Source organism: Rhinatrema bivittatum, chromosome 4 (genome assembly GCF_901001135.1).
Source record: "Rhinatrema bivittatum chromosome 4, aRhiBiv1.1, whole genome shotgun sequence".
Lineage (NCBI taxonomy): Eukaryota > Metazoa > Chordata > Amphibia > Gymnophiona > Rhinatrematidae > Rhinatrema > Rhinatrema bivittatum.
Window position 1 is genome coordinate 340,157,341 of NC_042618.1, and position 22,583 is coordinate 340,179,923.

Genomic DNA, 22,583 nt, shown 5'->3' on the forward strand with positions numbered 1-22,583 from the left:
CTCTTCCTTGGGCTCCCCATTTCCTCCATCAAACCATTACAGATGCTCCAAAATGCAGCGGCTAGAATCCTAACCAACACCAACCGAGGAGCACACATCACTCCCATACTCTGGAACCTTCATTGGCTGCCAATAAAATACAGAATTTTGCACAAGGCCCTTATCACAATTCACAAAACCATTCATAATCAGCAACAACTAGACCTTCAGATCCCTCTCAAATTATACTCATCCTCAAGACCCATCAGAGAAGCGTATAAAGCTACCCCTGCAAGTCCCCCCAAAGAAATCCACGCGTCTATCAACCACCAAAGAACGAGCATTCTCTACAGCGAGTCCGGCCATTTGGAATAACATGCCCACAGACCTCAGGCTAGAACCTTGCCCTCTAACCTTTCGAAAAAAACTTAAGACCTGGCTCTTCCTCCAAGCCTTCCCTTAACTTTCAAAACCATCCATTTTCTACCAGACAGGACTCCACTTACCTGACTAGGCGCCCTGCCTAGTTTAGGCTTGATATTTTGCCTCTGTTTCTTTGTTTCGTTATTTAGTTTATTCAGTTTTGCTGTCCTTTGCCTCCGGCTAACTTAGCCCCCCCAAGTTACTACCTCCTTGTTATATGTAACTTTCGCCTCTTGTTAAATGGTTGATTAAGTTCTACCCCTTGTTACATGTAAACCGATTTGATTTGAATTTATTCACGAAGGTCGGTATAGAAAAGTGTTAAATAAATAAATAAATTAAATAAATAAATAAATAAATAAATTAGGTGCCCTAGGCGAACCTTATAGCCTTGCACAACGTCACCCACCCCATTCCACACACAGTTAAAAGTTATCCATTTATATTTTACATGAAAAATATCAAAGTACAGTATTTTGAGATAAAAATATCACATTATATTTACATGCACTGCTGTGATGCCAACCAGAAATCCCTGCAAAAAGGACTCTTGGAACCCATATGGTATTAGGCCTATTAATACACTTCCTATCGCTCACTGCGCAGATAACATCAGCAAGGAGGGGGGGGGGGGGGTGTTACCTCAGGCCAGAGCTGTCATCGGGGCCAATGATGGCGAGGACGCCTTCCTCGACTCTCTCAATAGGGCCAGGAGATGGAGAACAGCCCATTAGTCCAGAAAGATGAGGAGAAACAGAAGTGGTGAATCTTTCTCTCACACACACACACACATACACACACACACACACACACACACACACACACACACACAAGGCATCTCCCATTCTCTCTCTCTCACCAATACATCCCAGACAAGCTCCCAAACAAGCTCCCATTAGTGTTGACATAAGTTGGAATCCAGGTCAGACTGTGAAGGCCTAATATGACAAGCAGTGCAGAGAGAAAGCCGTTTATGTTTCTTGGCTGCCAGAGCCATTGGCGCTGGTAACTGTATGCTTCTGTCGGCTCATGCTTAAAATTTTATGCATTCAGATTTTGGGTGCCAAGGCAGGAAGCAGCAAGGCGTATGCACGGCCCTTGTGCCCGACTTCACCTGTAGTCTGCACTTAGTAAGTTGTGCACGTATATACATGTGCAACGTTAGGCATGCAGTGCGTGCGCAGAGCTGACATACAGCACATACCGATGTTCTATGGAGGGCAATACGAGACGCACAAAGACACACGCAAAATAGCGCCACCAGGGCCCTACCACACGGTGTGCTGACCAAGCCTCAAGCGGGGCCTAGCCCACCAGGGGGCTGCTCAACCCGCTCGGAAGCCCACTTACCCCAGTGGGATCGGGAACAATGTTGGTATGGTGCGCCGAGCTGGGAGAAAGGAGGAGGTCTTACCGAAAACCCCTCTAAACGTCACTGAATCGAGAGGTAAATCTACTTCTTTTTTTTTTTTACTTAGTTGGGCTCAGCGCTTACCGGCTGAGTACAAAGACGGTCTCCGGCTGCGGGGGGAGAAGGCTTTGGCTGTCACCACCACGCTCGGCTTCCTGCACCTGCTGCCTTTCAGCTGCTTAAGCAGCAAAGTCCACGCCAGAAACTGGCTACCGGACCAAGGCACACCTCTGAGGGATCTCAGAAATGGCTTCAGGAATTCTCAACTGGGGGAGGGACCTTTAGGTATCACTACAGGAGAACGGGGCTCAATTTTTTCTCCAGTTTAAATGTAGAATTTCTCCTTCCAAAAAGTACAGCAATCCACAAAGGGAGAGGTACGTCCACTAACTACTGGAGACGGAGAAATACTGAAGGGCTAAGGTCACTACAGGGGTGTATGTAGGGTGATGTCAGCTTTGAAATCTGACTCAGTCTCCATCTGCTGGCAGGGGAGCATAACCCAATGGTCTTGAGTCCATCTGGTCACACGCTAGGAATGAATGATTTTTAACTTTCAGGAGCAAATGACAGTTCACATGATTACCATTTGGTTGATTGACCCGAGGTGAGTGGGAGGGTTGAATTGACAGAATTTGGTGATTGGCTTATGGTTTTGTTTTGTTGTTTGCTGATAGCATATACTTATTTCTTTTGCATACCATGTTATGTTTTACTTTCTTTTTCACTGCTAATAAAAACAGATTTAACTTTAAACCTCACCCTGCGCCTCGAACCCTGCCTTATCAAGTTTAAAAAGAAACTGAAGATCTGGCTATACAAACGAGCCTACCCTGAATAGTCCTGGTCCTGTCCTTTGTCACCAAATGCCCCCAGCTCTTGCATCTACTCATTACTGTTATATAATTAGTTAAGTCACTGATGTGTATAACACCACAAATTCTGCATATAATTCTAGGTATATAACTCTATGTATATAATACCATTAATATTGTAAATTGTTGTATTTTCTTGTTTAATGCCACTGCGGCTTGTTCTCTATCCCTCTATGCTTCTCTATCGTTCGCCCCTCCCAAGTTCCACTGCCCTGTTATAATGTAATTTTCTGCTCTGCTGTTAATATGTGAACCGGTGTGATGTCCCCACTAATGCCGGTATATAAAAGTTTTCAAATAAAATAATTAAATAAAAATATTATTAACTTTTGTCTCTGTCATGTCTGTCCTCAAATTCTCTCTTAGCCTGCTTTATTAATATTTTACATCTAATGTGACAGTGCTTGTGTGCTATTCTGCTTTCCATTTTTTAAAAGACTGTTTTGGCTTTGATGGTCTCTTTCACAGCACCTTTTAGCCATACTTTCAGATGCTTCTTCTTTTGACCTTTTTAAATTTGTGGAATACATTTTTATCTGGGCTTCCAAAATGGTGCTTTTACATAGACTCTGTGCCTCATACACACTTTTAATCCTTGTAACTGCTCCTTGTGAGTTTCCTCCTATTATCATAGTCTCCTTTTTTAAATTGTTATTGTAGTAGCTTTATATATTTTCCTTCCCATGATGAGCTCAAATTTGATTGTAACATGATCGCTATTGCCAGGCAGCTCCACCACAGTTATCCCTTGAACCAGATCTAGCATTCCAACGGGATTTAAAATAGATCTTTCTCTCCCCATCTTGTTGGTTCAAGGATCATCTGCTCCATGACATGCCCTGATGAGACATTCACCAAATCAGTATTGGCGTTATTGAAATCCCTCATCAATGCTTCTCTATAGCAAATCACAATCTATTCATCATCTGTGGGTAGATGTAAATAAATCCCCATTGGTATACACCTCTCTATCACACATAGAATGTCTACTGAGAGTAGACCCTATGGAAATAAACTTAATCATTAAATTTCTCAAAAAAGCCGTACAAATATGTTTTTTGGAGTGTGACACCCACAGTGGCAAATATAGTTATAGAGAATGTGTATGCGCATGGTTAATTGAAGGAACACAAATTACACGTGTATATATACACTGATTGTATTTTAATAAAACAGTAAAATTAACGTAGTATATTTGTGTGTATGAGTAGGAAAACAAATTGCACGTGATAAATACACACATTGAATAAAACAGTAAAATAAAGAGTTGTACGTGTATGTACACATACATATACACATGCATATAACACACACGTATATTTGATTTTATTAACATTTCTTAATCGCTCATGCACAAGCCCTGAGCGATTTACAAAATAAACATAAATAATAAAATACCATTAAATAAAACACAACATAACAAAAATATAAGCACAATTATATATTTATACACATATATATACACAGATGTATATATACACACAAACACGTACGACTATTTTACTGTTTTATTCAAACAATGTGTGTATTACATGTAATTTGTTTTCCTTCAGAGCGTGTGTGTGTGTGTGTGTGTATATATATATATATATATATATATATATATATATATATATATATATAAAATTTTTGTTAGTATATTCCTGCAAATATTCTTGCCATTTGATTTTTACAATTTACTGCTTCATAAGCAGCCACCTCAAAGGTGGATTGAATAGCAGGAAAGTTTTGGTTCTTGTCGTGCATGAACATTTTCAAAAGGAACTATGAAGGATTATTATGGGATAAATGAATGCACAGAGAAATAAACGGGCCAATACAGTAAAGTCCGCGGGAGAGCGGATGAACGCCCGCTCTCCCGGTGGCACGCACCGGCCCTTTGCCAGTGCGCGCGATTCTCTATTTAAATTAGGTGACGCAGTAGATCCGGGTAAAAGGAGGCGCTAGGGACACTAGTGCCTCCTTTTTGACAGGAGCGGCGGCTGTCAGCGGGTTTGACAGCCGACGCTCAATTTTGCCGGCGTTGGTTCTCGAGCCTGCTGACAGCCACGGGCTCGGAAACCGGACGCCGGCAAAATTGAGCGTCCAGTTTTCGGCCCAACAGCCGCGGGCCGAATTCAAAATTTATTTTTTTTTTTTTACTTTTCGGGACCTCAGACTTAATATCGCTATGATATTAAGTCGGAGGGTGCACAGAAAAACAGTTTTTACTGCTTTTCTGTGCACTTTCCCGGCGCCGGAAGAAATTAGCGCCGACCTCTGGGTCGGCGCTAATTTCTGAAAGTAAAATGTGCGGCTTTGCTGCACATTTTACTTTCTGTATCCCGCGCGCATACCTAATAGGGCCATCAACATGCATTTGCATGTTGAGGGCGCTATTAGGTGCCACGGGTTGGACGCGCATTTTCCTCCCCTTACTGAATAAGGGGTAAGGGAAAACGCATGTCCCAGAGCAGGCCATTGGAGCGCACTGTACTGTATCGGCCTGAAAGTGACTTGCCCAAGGCTGCACACAGAGATTCAATGGGAGAGGGATAGACAAACTCATATCCACATATTCTGTGGTTTGTAGGAGCTCTAATCCCTGCATGTCACCTTCTTCCCAGAATGGAGACATCCCAGCAAAGGAATCAAAAACATACATAGTCATTAAGTAACAGCACATGATGGCATAAAAAGACCAAGTGACTCAGTTATTCTGTCTAGTGTCTATGCTGTCAAGGATGTATCCCATCTGCCAGCCATAGAGCATGACTGTTTCTAAGATATCTCCTTATCTGGGTTTTTGTCACCTTCCTCATTTGTGTTCTATCTTTTTGGGTAGATGAGCAAACCTTTCATTAAAAAAAAAAAAAAAAAAAGAAATACAGGAGACTTGGACGAGACAGGCACTTGGAAAGTTGGTCAAGACATAGGCACTTGGAGACTAGAACGAGACGTAGGCAGTACTCCTCAGGCGCCCTTACACAGCCCCCCGCGGGCTGGTCATGGACCACCCTGTCCCACTGCGTGCCCTACACAACCTGGAGGCTGGTCGTGGACCATGCAGAGAGCGGGACAAACTCAGGACTGAAGCTCAGGATGAAAGAGGAATCCGGGCAGCGCTTGAAGAAGGATCCAGCCAGAACAGGGCTCCAATGACTGGGAACAAGATATCGGATCAGATACGGATTTACTCACAGGATAGTCATCTGGAGGCAGAATCTGGAGCCAGGAATTAGAGGATCAGGGACAACTGGACACAGGGACCAAAGAACTGGAACATCCAAAGACAGGGACATCAGAAGAGAGGAACTGGAGAAGACTGGGTCATCTGGAGACAGGAACATCTGGAGACAGGAATGTCAAGGCATGAGACAGGCAAGGCGCAGGATCTGACAAGAGACCAGGAACAATGGACGAAGACAAGGGAGCTCCCACAAAGAACAAGGACCTTGAAGGAGAGATGATGGACCTCAGAAGGCTCCTGGAATGATGAGATGAGACAAGGAATCCAGGAGCAGGCATGCTGCTTGCGAAGGCAACGAGGGACTGGCGAAGAGCTCTTTTATAGGGCTGAAGAGGCGATGAAGAAATGATATCATCCAGCAGGGCCGCGGGGCTTTTCCCCGCCACAGGCCCTTTAAATACTGGAGGGAGGTGCGGCCACGCTTAAGGGAAGCCAGGTCCAGGAAGAATAATGGCACCAATGGCGGTATCCCTGAGGCAAGGGTGGAGAGAATCGCGGCGGCACTGCATGCCGCGAAGAGGAAGCAGCCCCGCCACTGCGAGGGAAACGGTGGCTTTGGTGGCACCCCTGCCAAGATGAGAGGCAGCAATGGTGGCGGCTCGCACGCCGCGAGGCAAGGCTGAAGGCAGCACTCCCGCCGCAGAGCAAGGCAGGGACGTCGGCGATCCCTGCCGCAGGGAAGAGGCACGTAGGCGGCCTTCGAGCCGCATGAGAACAAGGTTGGCGGCGGCTCCACCCGCTGCAAAGCAGGCAGGACCCGGGCCGCGAAGAGACAGCAGTGATGGACCGCGGGAGACAGCAGCAGCATCAGGGCTGCAGGGCCGGGAAGGTGAGAGGCTGCTTGTGGCTGGGGCCCGCGAGCAGCATCGCAACACTTGGCTCTGAAGAATGGTTCTGAATGTCTTTCCCAAGTAAAGGAACAGAAGTAAGACAGCCAAACAGCTGGTTTTCACAAGGAAAATATTTTATTAAGTGCAAAACAAACCATTTGATGACAGTGTGCCTCAGCCTAAGGTACCAGCTGCCATCTATAACACAGAAGTACAAATTGCAAAATGTTTATAAAATAATCCCAGTTATCCGATGAGTGCTACAAACATTACATTCTGATTTTATTATGCATAATTTTTTTCTTTTGACACATACAATCTTATGCAACACTTAAATGCTTCTTAAAGAGACAGTACACTTCCCAGTATTGATGCCATTTAATTTCTCCACATTTTGTTAATATAACCCCTATGGAGCGATTTTCTTTTGTCACATTTTGAATCCAGTTTCCTCAAAATTGGTTTCAATAGTATAGGGAGTAAGTCATCAGCAAATAAAAGGTAAATCTACTGTTTAATATAGCTCTATGTTATAAGGGATGATCTGGTCCCTAGGTTTGCCCCATTGCATACAGGGAAATGCAGTTCCGAATTCCCTAAGATAAACAGGACTACATCTCCACGCATGCAGTGGAATAAAACAAGGACTGGCTTGCCCTGTCCCTTTTGACATGGAGCTAAACCATCCACAGTCTTTGCGACGTGTCTAGCCCATGAACAACTGTTTCCAAAATGCTTTTGGAAAAATTACACATTGATTGCAGTTTAAACTGGGAAGAAAGAAGTTTGCATGAGAATATCCAGGTGTTGCATGTATACTATCCCTTTAGAAATTCTTGTGTAACAAACATACATTAGCAAAATTATTGATCACTTACGACACATGAGATGGATGAAGTATGTAAAAGAGATTCCCCCCACCCAATGTTCATCCACCTACCACTGTACAGTGACCTATTTTGGCTTTTACACTCTTTATGCCAGTATTTTTGACATAATATTTATATATAGAATTCCTATTAAATATAATTTGGTTTTAAATGTGTATGCTGACATCAAAGTTCTGTCCCTATTAAAGCTAAAAGCAGAAACAGTGTTGTTAGAACAAACATACGAACCTTGCATTCCAGTTATAAAAACCCATCTTTATAAAAGAAATTGGCATGTCCCATGAAGATAAAAGAACATAATAAAAAATACTATACTTTGAAATAAGAGAAAATGAAATGCCTGGTTTTGTTACAGTATTTGGTATAACTGGTCAACCAGATGAAATATAGACATCTTTCAGCTTCTCAAAGAGTCCATGGGTGGCCCCTGGGTAAGGGGGTGGTAGCACTCTCCTTCTCTGGGCTCATGCATACATGAGAGAGCCTTTCAGCCCCTGATCCAATGGGATTGTCTCAAAACTGCATTGTAGAGCTTTCATCGCTGTGCGAGGCCAGAATAAAGCTGACTTGTTTGTAGGCTGTGGCATGTTTATTGACTCAACATAGAAATTATCCAGATGATGTGCATGCGCTTTCAAGACCAAAAGGTACCTTCTTCAGAAGAACAGATGTGGTCTCGAGAGCTCACGTACAGCATCGGCTCTGGATAATATTTACGTTGGTCCAATGAACAGTAGTGCCATTTCAGAACTGCAGACACTCCTGTTCTTTCCTATATTACAAAAGGCTCCATGTGTACCAAGATATCTCAGGTTTGGGGGTTGGAAGGCAAAAAAAAAAAAAAATCTACAAAACAAAAATTCCTCCAGCATGAAAACGATGATTCCATTAAATCCTTAATATCTTCTTGTCAAACTTTGTACAGGAACAGAAGGCAGATATGCTCTGTACTAATTTTCATGGCTTACAGCCACAGATAGATACTGCAGATCAACATATCTCGTTCTCCAGGCAATCTCACCTATAGGAAGTTGATGGGCACATGAACGTCTGGACAATTTATGGAAGGTTAAGGGTCTGATGTTCTCTTCAGACCTTTTGTGTTTCATTGCAAACTAAGAAAAGAGCTTTGCCTCCCTTCCCAGGCTGGAGTGTGTCTGAAAGAAGAGATGCAGGATGTGTCAAGTCTCACTACAAATCATTTTCCTCAAAGACATGAGTGGTATGTAACACAATCGATGATTCTGTTGTAATTTCAGATTTTTACTTAATTCTCCTCTTCTCCTCCCATTTTCACCTTTGGCATTCTAGATAGACAGGAAGCCTATTTATTCATCTTAGACCCCTGAACGTTTTTTCTTTTTGTTTGTTTGGTTTTTTTTTAACAAAGACTCGTATAGTTACAATCAAAGATTTTTCTGGAGGCCCCTGAACATTAAACATTTATTCAAGTGACTGTGCTGAGTCCCACGTTTTAATTTTCATTGGATACAATACAAAGGGACAACTCATCCCCACACTCCAACATAGCCAGAGCAGGATGAAAACCTCTGGTCGAGACGTTTGTGGTCTACAAGACTAAGAGGCAAATGATGTACTCTAGTCATTTGCAGCTGCACCAATGTTGGAATACAATGTAGACATCTGGCTCATGGGACTACGAGGCAAGATGAGGGTCTGAGAACGCCAGCAAATGAAATGAAATCACAGTGAAACTGTCAAACAAAGTGCAGGACCATAAAAGGTTTAAAAACAAAGCCAAAAAAAATCCCTTTTCATCAAACAGGCAGAGACAGTATAAAGAAATCCTGGAGGCTCTTATAAAAGAGACAGGGGTGAAGAGCAGACAATGGTAGGAGAGAGAATCTCAAACGCTCTCGCAAGCGTCCTTCTCATAGGCCTTGGCAAGTTTGCTCAATGTCCAGGTGAGATAAGTGTCAGCTGCCAAGCTAACACCTGGAGTGAAAGAGCCAGCTGTGGAGACCAGTGTCCGAGTTTGCAAACTGAGCAGCCCATGAGGGAATACGTTTTTTCATCTTTCAGGCCACATGGATACGTTCTGTCTGGTCAGCAGGGTCCCTCCACTCAGGCCTCAAAGAACCGCCGCTCTGTCTGCTTGGTGATGCTTCCGCTAGACTGCATGGTCCTGGTCACAAACTCTTGGGTCACCTGTTTGGTGAGGGTGCCGCTGCTTTCCATCCGCTGGGTGGTGATAGACATGCCATCTGGAACAAGACAAAGTCAAGGTTAGAGGTTGGGATTTGGGTCTAAGCCATCAGACTAAAAGTAGGGCTTTAGTTAATCTCAGCCTGTAGATTTTTCATAGCTTTTTTTTTTATTTTTATTTTTTTTATTAACTGAATTGCAACATGTGTAGCAACCACGTTTGACTTCCAGCATATAAAAAGGGCCTGAAAGTAATTTCTGCCTTTGTAAAAGTATGAGGTGATGCATTAGTGAAACACATAGCAGGGCCTTTTTATTTCCCAATGTCTGGGAAGATTCTTGGATCCATTTTTGTTTGGTAAATGTGATAATAATTTTTTTTTTCAATCCATTTTGAGGTTTTTCAGTTTGTGGTGAATACACTGCACTGATGAACTATCTGTGCATGGAGAACTCTACCTGGGAAAAAGGGATCGGTCAGGGTGGAGTGAGTGACACTGGTTTTAGTGCTGTATTCTGTAGGTAGGTTGTACATTTCTCGTCGACTGATCTGCTGTCCTCCAAACTGTGAAAAGCTCCCTGAAAAAAATTAGACAAAAGTCAGGTGTGTAAGGGGAATGGTCACGTCTTATTCCACAAGACAAACAAGAAGCCCTGAAGGGAAAAGCTATTCGGGGCTCAGCCCAGGTTTCATGTAGGCTCTGCAGGTAGAATCGGAGAGAATGTGCAGCTGTGACACTGGGACGTGAGTTAACTATAAAACTAATACTGGGATCTTTTCCTTTCCTGACAACATTGTAAGGAAGCAAATCCTGAACTCAGTGATTTAATTTTAGTTGCATGCATGTATTTTCTGTGTGTTTCCCTCAGGAGCTTCCTTTCACTGTGATCATCTCAGCAAAATAGGGTAGAGATGAGACCAAGACACCACTGAGACCACCATTCTGTGGCTCTAGGATTTTTTCTACCCATCACACTCCCGTTCCTCATCTCCTTCCTCTGGCCTGGCTGAGGGTCAGAAACACAGCCACATTGGGACCACTCGCTTAAGCAAACCCTACCCCCCACCACAGCAGTGAACTTAAAAGGGCTCTGAAAGGAACCCCTTGTCTGAGCCACTCCACCAGCAATAGAAGGTGAAAGGTTTAACTGCCTAACAAAAGATAATCTTCCAAGAATTACCTCCATCCTGAGACTCAATGGTAATGATGCCTTCCCTTTCTGGTCCAAATCCTTGGGTGGTCTTGGCTTGCACTTTGAACTTGTATGGAACATTCTCACTCAGGTAAGGCACTGTCAGAGTAGTCTCTGGGTTATCCCCCTCGACGTAGATATTCTTTGGCTCCCCTGTGACATAAAATACAAGCAAGCTTGTGACGTGAGCTGTGTTCCATGGTTTCCACATCTTCAGTTTGTAGTAGAGGCTTCTCAAAAGTCCAATCCTATTGTCTTCCATTCTCTTATCTAAATGTGAGGCCTCCTTCCTCCATCTCTTTCCCTGGGATGGCTTTTGTAAGCCATGGCTATCGAAGGCTGCACACAGATTCATATTTATTGGCCGGGGGGGTGGGGGGGTGGAGGTAAAGAGAGAGTTGGGGTCTACAGAGTGCAGGGAAGCTAGATCAGATGGGTCACATTGGGAAAACTGGCTCTCATCATGCAATGTCTCTAGAGAACGGTCACCTCAGTCAGCTTTGTTTCCTCAGACAATGGCATACCTCCACCGTGTAGCGTCTCACAGGTAACCATATAGCCCAAGATCGACCCATTGGGCTTGCGAGGCCTCTCCCAGCTGAGCTGAAGTGAGTCTGGGCTCAGAGCCGTGAACACCAAGGGGCCTGGTGCACTGGGAGTGCTTAGTGTGAATGGAGAACCTAAAAGAGCAATTAAAAAAAACTGTCAGTAAAACTGAGCCAGAGACAGTCACTGAGCAGACTAGCCATGTCCTATGCCTTTCTTGGGTTATTCAAGTTACAAACTGGAACAAACTGGTCTCTGGAAATGTCGTCTCCTATTGCATGGTAAACATTGCTAAATGCACTGAGGAAACTCTCCTACAGAGAAGGACAAGTTATTTTAGAACAAACAGCAATCATAGTGCCTAGAGATTTAGGATATTATAAGTGAGGAAAGCTTAGCTATTTCTTCCCAAACTAGGAGGGATGGACCTGCCACACCAGGACTGGGTTCCATTACTGGAACAGCAAGGGGCTAAACATATAAGGTGACTCACCATCTACTTTCATCGCAAGGATTGTTATCCCCCTAGCACACGTTTGGAATTCTGATTATGAAGCAGTATAAGTGTGTATTTGGGAGAGGAGTTTGAGGGGATCCCAAAACCTGGAGTGTACATGGACTCTCTCCCACTCGCTGACTCGTGTTTCATTTCACAATGCCATAGAAATACACAGTGCAGCTTCCCATTTTTTGATACTTGCCCCTGAGAATTTCCCTGTCTCTCATTACCTGGTACTGGGCTCAGCGGGCTCTGTGGATCCACCTGTGACTCGATAGTGATGACGCCTTCCCTTTCAGGGCCCCATCCCTCCTCGCTCTGTGCCTTCACCTTGAAGATGTAGGAGTGGTTTGGCAGCAGGTCTTCCACCACTACAGAGTTCTCGTTGGGGTTGGGAATGTCAATTTTCCTCAAGTCACCTGCAGAGAGAAAAAAGAATCACCATTACAGTAATTTGTGGGAGCAGCATGGTATGTATAAGCCTCAGAATGATTTGTAGGTACAAGGTGCAACAGTGTGCAGAGTCACCAGAGTCTGAAGTTATTCCCCTGTTGTGTGTCTATGGAAAAACTCCACAGTAAACTCAGCCCTGAGCATTTCTCTTGGGGCAGTGTCTCCATCGGGTCTATTTTGTGCCTACCATGACAGGAATAAATCTCTGTCTTAAGCAAGGTATTCTGGGTATGGTCTTAGTTGTATGTGAGAACATCCTGATGCATCCATCACGTGATCTCTGAGCGTTTCTGATAGATTTGTCTTTAGCTGCTTCCAAGGTCTAGTCCAAACATGTTGGAAATCTGGGAATAGTCAGCAAACACAGGTGGGTCTCTTCAAACAGGTGCAATGCCCATCATGGAGTGCTCATGTAGACCACACCAGTGGCAGAGTCACTTAAAGCTTTATTAACCTCTGTTTACTGCACACGCTTTTTTTTTTTTTTTTTTTATCACAAAAGAGGAAAGTAGTGTGGTGTGGATGCCGTGTTAGTTAACTTGGATTATGTAAAAGTAACGCTTTGGAAAGCCAGTCAGGAATGTATTATGCTAATCCAGTATAAGAAGGATCACCTACAACTTGCTTGTTGACCTTTATTTCTACATAACAGAGGAAAGGAAAATTTTAAAGTAAGTAATTATCCAAACTTCCATGTTCAGTTTACACTTACTGCTCGAGCAGTATTACTGAGATAGACTTTATAAAACAAGGAAGTTTGTGTGTGTTAGGGCTTTCACCCTGGTCTCTGTGGACAGTATAAGAGTACTCCGCAGTACATCTTGAAAAAGTCCACCCAAGAAACAGTGATCACTGTAATGTGAGCTGCTCCTACTTATTTATCCTCACATTTAATAACGTGAGTAGTGATGTTTATTAGTAAAGAAGGACCTTCATGCTGGTTGTTTTGAGGCACAACTGAATGCTCCCAAACTTCAGTCTTACATATGATAACCCATGCTATAGTTACACATTTGGGCCGATACAGTACAGTGCGCTCCACCGGAGCGCACTGTTAGCCCGGGTTTGGACACACGTTTTCGACGTGCTAGCTTTACCCCTTATACAGTAAGGGATAATAGGGCGTCGAAAATGCGCGTCCAACCCCCCGAAACTAATAGCGCCCGCAACATGCAAATGCATGTTGATGGGCATATTAGTTATTCCCGTGCGATATAGAAAGTAAAATGTGCAGCCAAGCCGCACATTTTACTTTCAGAAATTAACGCCTGCCCAAAGGCTGGCGTTAATTTCTGCTAGCACCGGGAAAGTGTACAGAAAAGCAGAAAAAACTGCTTTTCTGTACACCCTCAACTTAATATCATAGCGATGTTAAGTCGGAGGCCCCAAAATTAAAAAAAAATAATTAAAAATTTAAAAAAAATAATTTTTTAAATCGGCCGGTGGCCCGCAGGTCGGAAGACGGACGCTCAATTAACCGGATTTACGAACCTGTGGCTGTCAGCGGGCTCGAGAACCGACGCCGGAAAAATTGAGCGTCGGCTGTCAAACCCACTGACAGTCACCGCTCCTGTCAAAAAGGAGGCGCTAGGGACGCGCGCTAGTGTCCCGAGCGCCTCTTTTTACTGCGGGCCCTAATTTGCATCTTCTTCCCCCCTGAATCGCCCGCTCTCCCGCGACTTTTACTGAATCGGCCCAAATGTTAGGTTCCATATTAGGAGCTTCCACCCAAGAAAGAGATCTAGGTGTCATAGTGGATAACACATTGAAATTGTCGGTTCAGTGTGCTGCAGCAGCCAAAAAAGCAAACAGAATGTTGGGAATTATTAGAAAGGGAATGGTGAATAAAACGGAAAATGACATAATGCTTCTGTATCGCTCCATGGTGAGACTGCACCTTGAATTCTGTGTACAATTCTGGTCGCCGCATCCCAAAAAAGATATAATTGCGATGGAGAAGGGACAGAGAAGGGCTACCAAAATGATAAGGGGAATGGAACAACTCCCCTATGAGAAAAGACTAAAGAGGTTAGGACTTTTCAGCTTGGAGAAGAGACGGCTGAGGGGGATATGATAGAGGTGTTTAAAATCATGAGAGGTCTAGAACAGGTAGTGAATCGGTTATTTATTCCTTCGGATAATAGAAAGACTAGGGGACACTCCATGAAGTTAGCATGGGGCACATTTAAAACTAAATCAAAGAAAGTTCTTTTTCACTCAACGCACAATTAAACTCTGGAATTTGTTGCCACAGGATGTGGTTAGTGCAGTTAGTATAGCTGTGTTTAAAAAAGGAATGGGTAAGTTCTTGGAGGAGAAGTCCATTACCAGCTATTAATTAAGTTGACTTAGAAAATAGCCACTGCTATTACTAGCAACGGTAACATGGAATAGACTTAGTTTTTGGGTACTTGCCAGATTCTTATGGCCTGGATTGGCCACTGTTGGAAACAGGATGCTGGGCTTGAAGGACCCTTGGTCTGACCCAGTATGGCATGTTCTTATGTTCTAATCTCTTAATAAAATTTTAATTTTGGATACTTTTGAGTCATGTGATCTCATTTAGATTTTATTAACAGAGTGCTCTAGTCAGCGACATTGACTAAACAGCATTGGAGCATATCATTATTGCCGTTAAGTGGATGTGTTTTTCTGTCAGCAAAGTGGGGCTGTATGGAAGTAGATATGTGCTGCTGAAACATTGTGCTTCTGCTCTATTGTAGATGAAGGTGCTGTTGGAGAGATGTCGAAGCAATATTCCTTGAAAGCAGTGTGATCCCCCTGATGCAGAAGTGGCATTCAAAGAAGGACCCCTGACAGGGAATTTACAATGGGACGAAGTACCTGCAGGAAATTAACAATTTTTCTTTTGCTGTAAATTAACAAAAAAAGTGGCCATTAATGGAACTATGATCACTTCTAGGGCTGAAGTTTGGGTGCATTCAATTTTGCCTCAGAACGACCAGCATGATGGTCCTTTACTAATAATATTGCTACAGAAATTATTAAATGTGAGAATAAATAAGTGGGATCAACTTGCAATAGTCTGCAGTATCTGAGATATGCTAAAGTGGTTAAAAGAAATGCAATTGGTTTTCTGTGAGTTTGTCTTCCATGTGGATGGTGCATTGTGGTATGTAATGCCACAATGCACCATCCACGTTAAAAACAATCCACCATCCAAGTTAAAATCAATCCAAGTTAAAAACAATCCAAGTTAAAAACCAAGTTAAAAACAATCCACCATCCAAGTTAAAAACCTGGCTCTTCAGGCAAGCGTTCCAGTCTCCAGAATTTAACTAAGCGCCTTATCCTGACTGAACTTAGGAATATTTTGTATTACAGTTAATAATATACAATATTATCCAAAATTAAAGTTCAATTTAATTTTACGTTTAATTTAAGTTTAACATGCTAATTGGCTTAATTTTAATTTAATTATGGAAATATTTAAGTATTTATTGTTATTGTTCAATGTTCAAGGATTGTATTATATGTTATTGTTCAATGTATTTTATATTATATTATTGTTCAATGTTCTTTGTAAAAAAAAACCCCGGTCTGACCTCCCAGACCAGGGCAATCTTTTCGTTTCTTGTAAACCGGACTGATTTGTATTGTATACAGGAATTCTGGTATATAAAAATTAAAAATAAATAAATAAATAAATAAATAATTAATTAATTAATTAATGCAGATTGACCTGGGAATATCAAAGTACGTTGGACCCGATTAATTTCTTCCATGTTTCCAATGAAAACTAGACCAAACTGTTGAATTAAACACAGGAGAGCAAAACAAGAGCGAGGCTTTGGGGGAGAAAGAGGGGAAAAAAACAAACAAGTAAATGCACATCATTCACCTCTACAGCCAAGTTTAAAAGGATTCATGGAGCACAATGTAGGAACTGACCTCCGTTGAGTAGTTGGTACTGCACACGGTATCCTTGCACTATTTTGTCGCACTGTGGTTCCTGCCAGCTGACTTTTAGAGATGTGGGTCCCAAAGCAGAGAAGACCAAGCGGGTTGGAGTCTCAGGCACACCAGACAGTAATCTGGAATCTGATTGCACAAATACAGGCAATGAACAATCATTTCATCAGAGAGGATCCTCCACATCCAGGGGTTCTGCGTCTTTTAATAAAGTCATCTGCTCAAGCCATCAATAAAACCTCTAATGCAGAGTCATTCCAGAGAGACATAGGGTGCTGGTTACTGATCTGATGTGCATTCTGCAGGGAAAACCCTTGAGTGATACAGGTATGCAAGTTTAAGGCTGTCGCTGGGCTGCAAAAGGTGAACCTAGTCTAGAGAGAGAGAAAGAGGTTTGTTTAGAAACCGTTCTTTCCTCCCCTGGCTATACTGTGTGCCCCACTGAGGCTGAGATGCTAGGCTGAGGGCCAGCAAAACTCACTCACTCACCCTGAAGAGCCATATCCAGGCTGCTCAGTGCGTCTCGGACATCTTCGGAGTGAGTGCGATTCCTCATGCTCTGGGGAAGGGTATAAGGTACCCCTAGTTTGCTTTGCCCTGACATCCCTGCACAGAGAAAGAGAGGGGGATTTAAATCAGCCACTTGCAGGCCTGTGCATTCATGGGCGGATGGTAGAACGAAGTGGCAGGTCATGGACACTAAACACCATCACTAACGCGCTTACCCATCCTGATGTTCATGAATCTGCTCATCTATTTGTTTTTATACTATTATGCTAATTTACTTAAAAGGTGTCCCTTTTATTTACTTACCCAGTAATTCTTTGGTTCATCCATCCACCTATACAAAAATGACCCTATTACAGTCACCCCCCCCCCCTTTTCCTTTTCCATTTATTAATCACTCAAGTATGCATTCATCCTTGCAGATTTTCTGTATCCAGACATGTTTTCCATCTACCCATCCATTCATTCATCTGTTTTTCTTGGACAGGGGACCTGCCTACAAAACAGCACCATCAGAGTCAGGAACAGTTCCTTAAAAAGAAAGAGGAGTTTACACGATAAATATTGTCTTCCTCATAATTTCACTTCCCATTTGGTGTGCACACGCACACAAGAGATGATCGGAAAGGAGTGGGAGAGATAGTCATAGTAAGGCAGTGAAAGTGTTACTAGAAAGGAAAAGTATGATTGGTTGACATGCTTTAACAAAGCAGGGTATGGCCTCCCCCCCTCATCATCTCACAAAGGCAAACATTAAGTGGCGAACAGAAGAGCACACATTTGATGGAAGGCCTGACACACACAAAGCCGATGGAGCAATGTGGGGACTTTGCACTTCACAGCAGAAGACAATTCAGGGTAGGGTAGGGCTGGTGACGGGATGTATCTGCGAAGACACTGGACACTAAGCAGATGGGTTTGTTACCACATGTTGTACCTAAATGTTCTGAAATCCCACAGGGATCACCAGCCATGATTATAGAATCCCGAACACCACTGTTGCCGTAGTAACCCTTCACCTGTGCCCGCCTCATGAAATTTACATCCTGTGGCATTAGGAACACTCTCCCCGTATCTTCGTCTATAGGAGAGAGTATTCTCTCAGGTTGGTCTACAACACAATAGTATAAAACAGAAAGAAAGAGACCAGTGAGGCTATCGTTGGAAGAAGAAAGAGGGTCACACATTTTGGGAGGGGCCGTTACAATTAACAAGACATTGATGTATGAATGTTGGGATGATTGGTGCTAGACTGACTCTGAGTTTACTTAATACTTAGTAATAAGAAAATCATTAACACCAGGTGCTGCTTTGCATATTTATCAGTGGCAATATGGAAATCTGGCCAGGGATCAGAGAACGTTACATCTAATGGGGATAAAATTTTGGGACACATGAGACTGAGAAATGGATCATCATAAAATATTGTATATATATATATATATCTGTTTGAACAAGGTTATTTTTCATTTTGCAATGGTGTCAATAGCTCTCTCCCAAGCACAGAGTGGGAGACTTGGAATCGGAGACTTGGAGAACCCCCTTCCCGTGTGAGACAGGAAACATTTGGATGTCAAAAGTTGGAAGACAGTCCCCTTTCAGCATGAGATAGAGGGAGTGATATTTTTGCAGAGGGAACCTTGGTTGCTAATATGAAGGGCGCTCTGTGAATTAAAGATACACAGACAGGCCCCTCTCCTGCAGGTCAGAGGTACTGAGGATGAACCCCACACCAAGAGGCTGATCCAGTTCTCGTTTGGTCCCACTGCATCTATGGACTTGCAGTGCTGCAATTCCCAGAGAAATCAGAACTACAAATCTGGAATTGTTTCATTACATTTAGAGAGCTCAATTAGTTTCTCAGGGTTGACCTAGATCAGGTGGCCACTTTACCCAAAAATATGGAACAGACAAATTTTGCAATATATTGCAACACTCACCATGTCCGGATACAATGGTAGTGAATTCCCTTGCTGATGAGGAGGAGCCTCTAAACATTCTGGCCTCTTGATGCATGTGTGGACTCAGCTGATTATAGTTGGTTGTGGTGATGGTCCTAGTCATGCTGCCTCCTCCACTTGGGTAGTTGAAATCCAGCCGTCCATTCATTAACTGTTCTGCAAAGGCAACAAAAAAAGAATCCCTTTGTTTAGTGCGGGGGCTTTGCCAGCCAATACTGACTCCGATACCTGAAGCGTGAAGGTGTCAATGAACGAACCCAACCTTTCCTCCTGCACCCCTAGCCTGGGAGTCAAGATTAGGAATTTATGTACATTTTCTTACAAATCCAGGAAATCTTATCTGTGAAAGGTTGAGGATGATAAAACTTAATGGCTTTGAACTTCCCACTACAATAATCAGCATGGGTAATCTGCACCCTCACAAAGAATTTCTAGCTACCACATACTATAAAACATACTTTTTTCAAAAAACATAAGCTTTTGTAACTTGCATTACCGATGATACCCTTTCTTGGTTCAAAGCCCACTGACAGGCTGATACAGTAAAGTGTACTCAGCCGAGTGCACTGTTTAACATGCGGTTGGATGAGTGCATGTTGACACAAATACTGCTTTTTTGTACACCCTCTGACTTAATATCCTAGTGATATTAAGTCGGAGGAACCAAAGATGCTAAAAAAATAAAAAAATTTTTTTTTAAATAAATAAATAAATAATGTGCCAGCTGGTCTGGTTAGGAGAAAGCACTCAATTTTACCAGCGTCCGTTTTCCTAACCTATGGCTGACAGCGGGCTCAGAAAATCAACGCCCGTAAAATTGAGCGTCGGTTTCCTGAACCCGCTGACAGCCACCTCTCCTGGGTTGCCGCTAAGGAGCGCTAGGGACGCGCTATTGTCCCTAGAGCCTCCTTTTTAGTGCGACCCCCTCATTTAAATACAGGATCGCGTGCCCAGGAGAGGTAGCTTGGCGCAGGCTGGGAGAGCGGGTGCTTGAAACAGAGCGCCCTGTCTCCAGCGCTTCTTATTGTATTGGCTTGTGAATGGGTAAAGATAATCAGGTACATTTGCCTGGTTGGCTGAATATTCAGTTGTAATTATCTGGCTTATTTTGTGACTATCAGGCTAAATCTACCCACTTACAATTTGCGTGGGTAAATTTATCCAGTTAGTGATAAATATTGTGCTAACTGGCTAAATAAAAAAATAAAAAAACCCGTCCTGGAAACGCTTCCAGCTGGCTCCTTTCTTGCCAGGCTAAATTTGTACAGCTTGCAATTTTACCTGCATGAGTTTTGTTGGTTAGAAGGGCCAGATTTTTTTAAAAGGTTAAATTTACCTGGCCGAAATCCGGTCTTAGCTGATAAATCTTTTGAATTATTGACCCCCATAGCTCTGGCAATGTTTTTTTTTCCAAGTGTGCATAAAATCATATGAAAACGTTCATCAGAAAGAAAAATCCAGTCCATGCAGCATCCCAGTAGCAGCCCTGTTTACTTTTTGAGCAGGCCCTCCATGTCTATGTTTGAGAAAATCTTACTATGTGCTTAGCAGCAGTAGCACGGAGCAAATCTCTTGATATGCTTGAGCCATCCACTTGATTACTATTTCTCATATGCTTCTCAGCAGCCTAAGGATAGAGACTATCATTTTAGAAAAAAGTATTTGACCTGCATTATATGTTCCCATTAATGATGCCCTGTTGGTATGGTCTGGCCCAACCCAACCATATGGTTAGAAACTAATGAGAGACATGGGGGGAGGGGTGGTGTCACACGAAGAGTTTCAAAACATGAAAAAAATAAATAACAAGGCCAGATAATTTTGCAATGGAATTTTATGTAGTTGAAAAAAAATAATTCTGAAACCTATGCAGTGCGAAGGAAGCAAAGCCTGCCAACGAGTTGTTTTAAAATGGTTCCATTCACGTTACAGCTATAGGAAAAGAGAGATGGACACTACAGAGCCATAGGGGGGATGCCTTTTGCAGCTGTGCTGAAGTAGTGTTTTATTACACAAAATCTGCTGCTAGGAGAGGCTAACTGCATTCACGTTACTCCCAGCAGACTGCAAGAGGAAAGGGAGGGACCTTGCGCGGGAAATGTTATTATGGTACGTGCAAGCTAGTTCTACGGGCAGACGGTTACCTCATCGTGCCAACAAAAAAAACACTCGGGGGGGACGGGGGATGACGACACTGAGATCCAGTTCTGTGCCCCCAGCTCTGTCATTCACTGCAGAAGGCCTCTGCCATCACCTGCTTGGGGTTGGACTGTCCCTCTCTTCTTCATGCCATCATTGCCACCAGCGCTGCTCGTTCCATCACTGTCCCAGGGCTCAGAGGGCGCGCTATCATCCCGCAGCAGAGCCTCGGTGTCCGAGGAGAAGCAACTGCTGTCGGAGAGCCGGGGGATTATTTCCACTGGCAGCCTCCACGTTATCCGCCGAAGGTCAAACTCCTCACCCAGCAGCTGGACGTGTTTCCAGGTGGAGCCTTTTGGAACAAGTCAAGTACTTGTGTTGGCATAGTCTGCAGGGGGTTATGGCAAAGGGGGGAGGGGCCCACCACCTACAACATCATTCTCAGCAACTCCTCTCAACAAATGGTAGCACCCTGGTGCCTGTGACCTGTCTAAGGTGGAAGTTGTCTTTGTATGGCAAAGCTGGCGCCTTTTACAAATTTTGCTTTCTGTTTTGTACTGACCTTGTAGCCCAATAAAGGTCTCCGCGCCTGCAGGTGTCAGTTCAGGATTTTCTCCCTGAAAGATCTGCATCGCCGTAGCATGGATAAATATCACAAACAGCTCTGGGATGGGTTTCTGTGTGTGTCTGTGTGTGTGTGTGTGTGGGGGGGTCCTTGTGAGAGACAAAATGATGGCACCAGGCCCTCTCCTGTTAGGCCGCTTCACTTATTTCAACCTTACTTTTCCGATGCACACTCCTTTGCTAATGCAGATAATATTTGGGCTGAGGAAGGGAGGGAGTGGGGTTACACAGCAAGCAGGCTGCAAGAGGTGGAAGGTGCCAGAAACCAAAAAGTTCCCCTGCCAATCCTGGGAGTTTGGTATGGCTATCCCTCTCCATCTATCCCATTACCTACCTAATCTCATTAAAAAAATAAAAATAAATAAAAAAAGTCAAACCAACGTGCATGACCTTTCTCAAAAAAAAAAAAAAAAAAAGAGCTTATACCACAGAATGTAGCACAGAATGGATCCTTCCAATGCTCTTTCCATATCAAATTATATCCTCCAATGCTTTCTTTAAATGTATTCCTTGGTGACTTCCATCACCATCACTAAAGTACTAACTTTGTTCAAAATTTGAGACTTATTGCTAGGAACCAAGGCCCTGAATATAGCCCATGCTTCGGGCCTGCCTGCAGAAATGGCCCAGGGATACAGTCAGTTATTGAAGTGCAAGTACAGAAGGCTCTTCTCTGCCAATGATGTTAAGCAGTTTGCAAAATCTGAGCTGACAGCTGGTTAATACTGAACCAATGTGCAAGTGGCGCAAACTTGGCAATTGACTTCTCTCCATCTTCATATTCTTGGGTCAGATACAGGTGGGCTTTCTACCATTGACACAACCGAAAGAAACCTCTTAGTGCGGTTACAGGAAAATTGGTTCTTACCTGCTAATTTTCGTTCCTGTAGCACCACAGATCAGCCCAGACTCCTGGGTTTTGCC

General features: G+C 43.3%; 1 protein-coding gene across 6 annotated transcripts in view; it reads right to left on the minus strand.

The window, feature by feature from the left end:
* Nucleotides 1–6,863: 6,863 nt before the first annotated feature.
* The window catches only part of ITGB4 (integrin subunit beta 4), a 131,719-nt gene continuing 115,999 nt past the window's right edge, over nt 6,864–22,583 (minus strand). For 2 of the 6 annotated variants that reach the window (XM_029600498.1, XM_029600497.1), the window contains 9 exons: nt 18,876–19,052; nt 17,873–18,046; nt 16,918–17,034; nt 16,408–16,557; nt 12,273–12,461; nt 11,522–11,677; nt 10,986–11,150; nt 10,263–10,382; nt 6,864–9,862 (listed from right to left, as the gene is read on the minus strand). In XM_029600498.1, the coding sequence (XP_029456358.1) occupies nt 9,723–9,862; nt 10,263–10,382; nt 10,986–11,150; nt 11,522–11,677; nt 12,273–12,461; nt 16,408–16,557; nt 16,918–17,034; nt 17,873–18,046; nt 18,876–19,052 (1,388 nt within the window). In that variant the 3' untranslated portion in view covers nt 6,864–9,722. The other 4 variants (XM_029600500.1, XM_029600499.1, XM_029600501.1 and 1 more) reach the window with 4 other exon arrangements.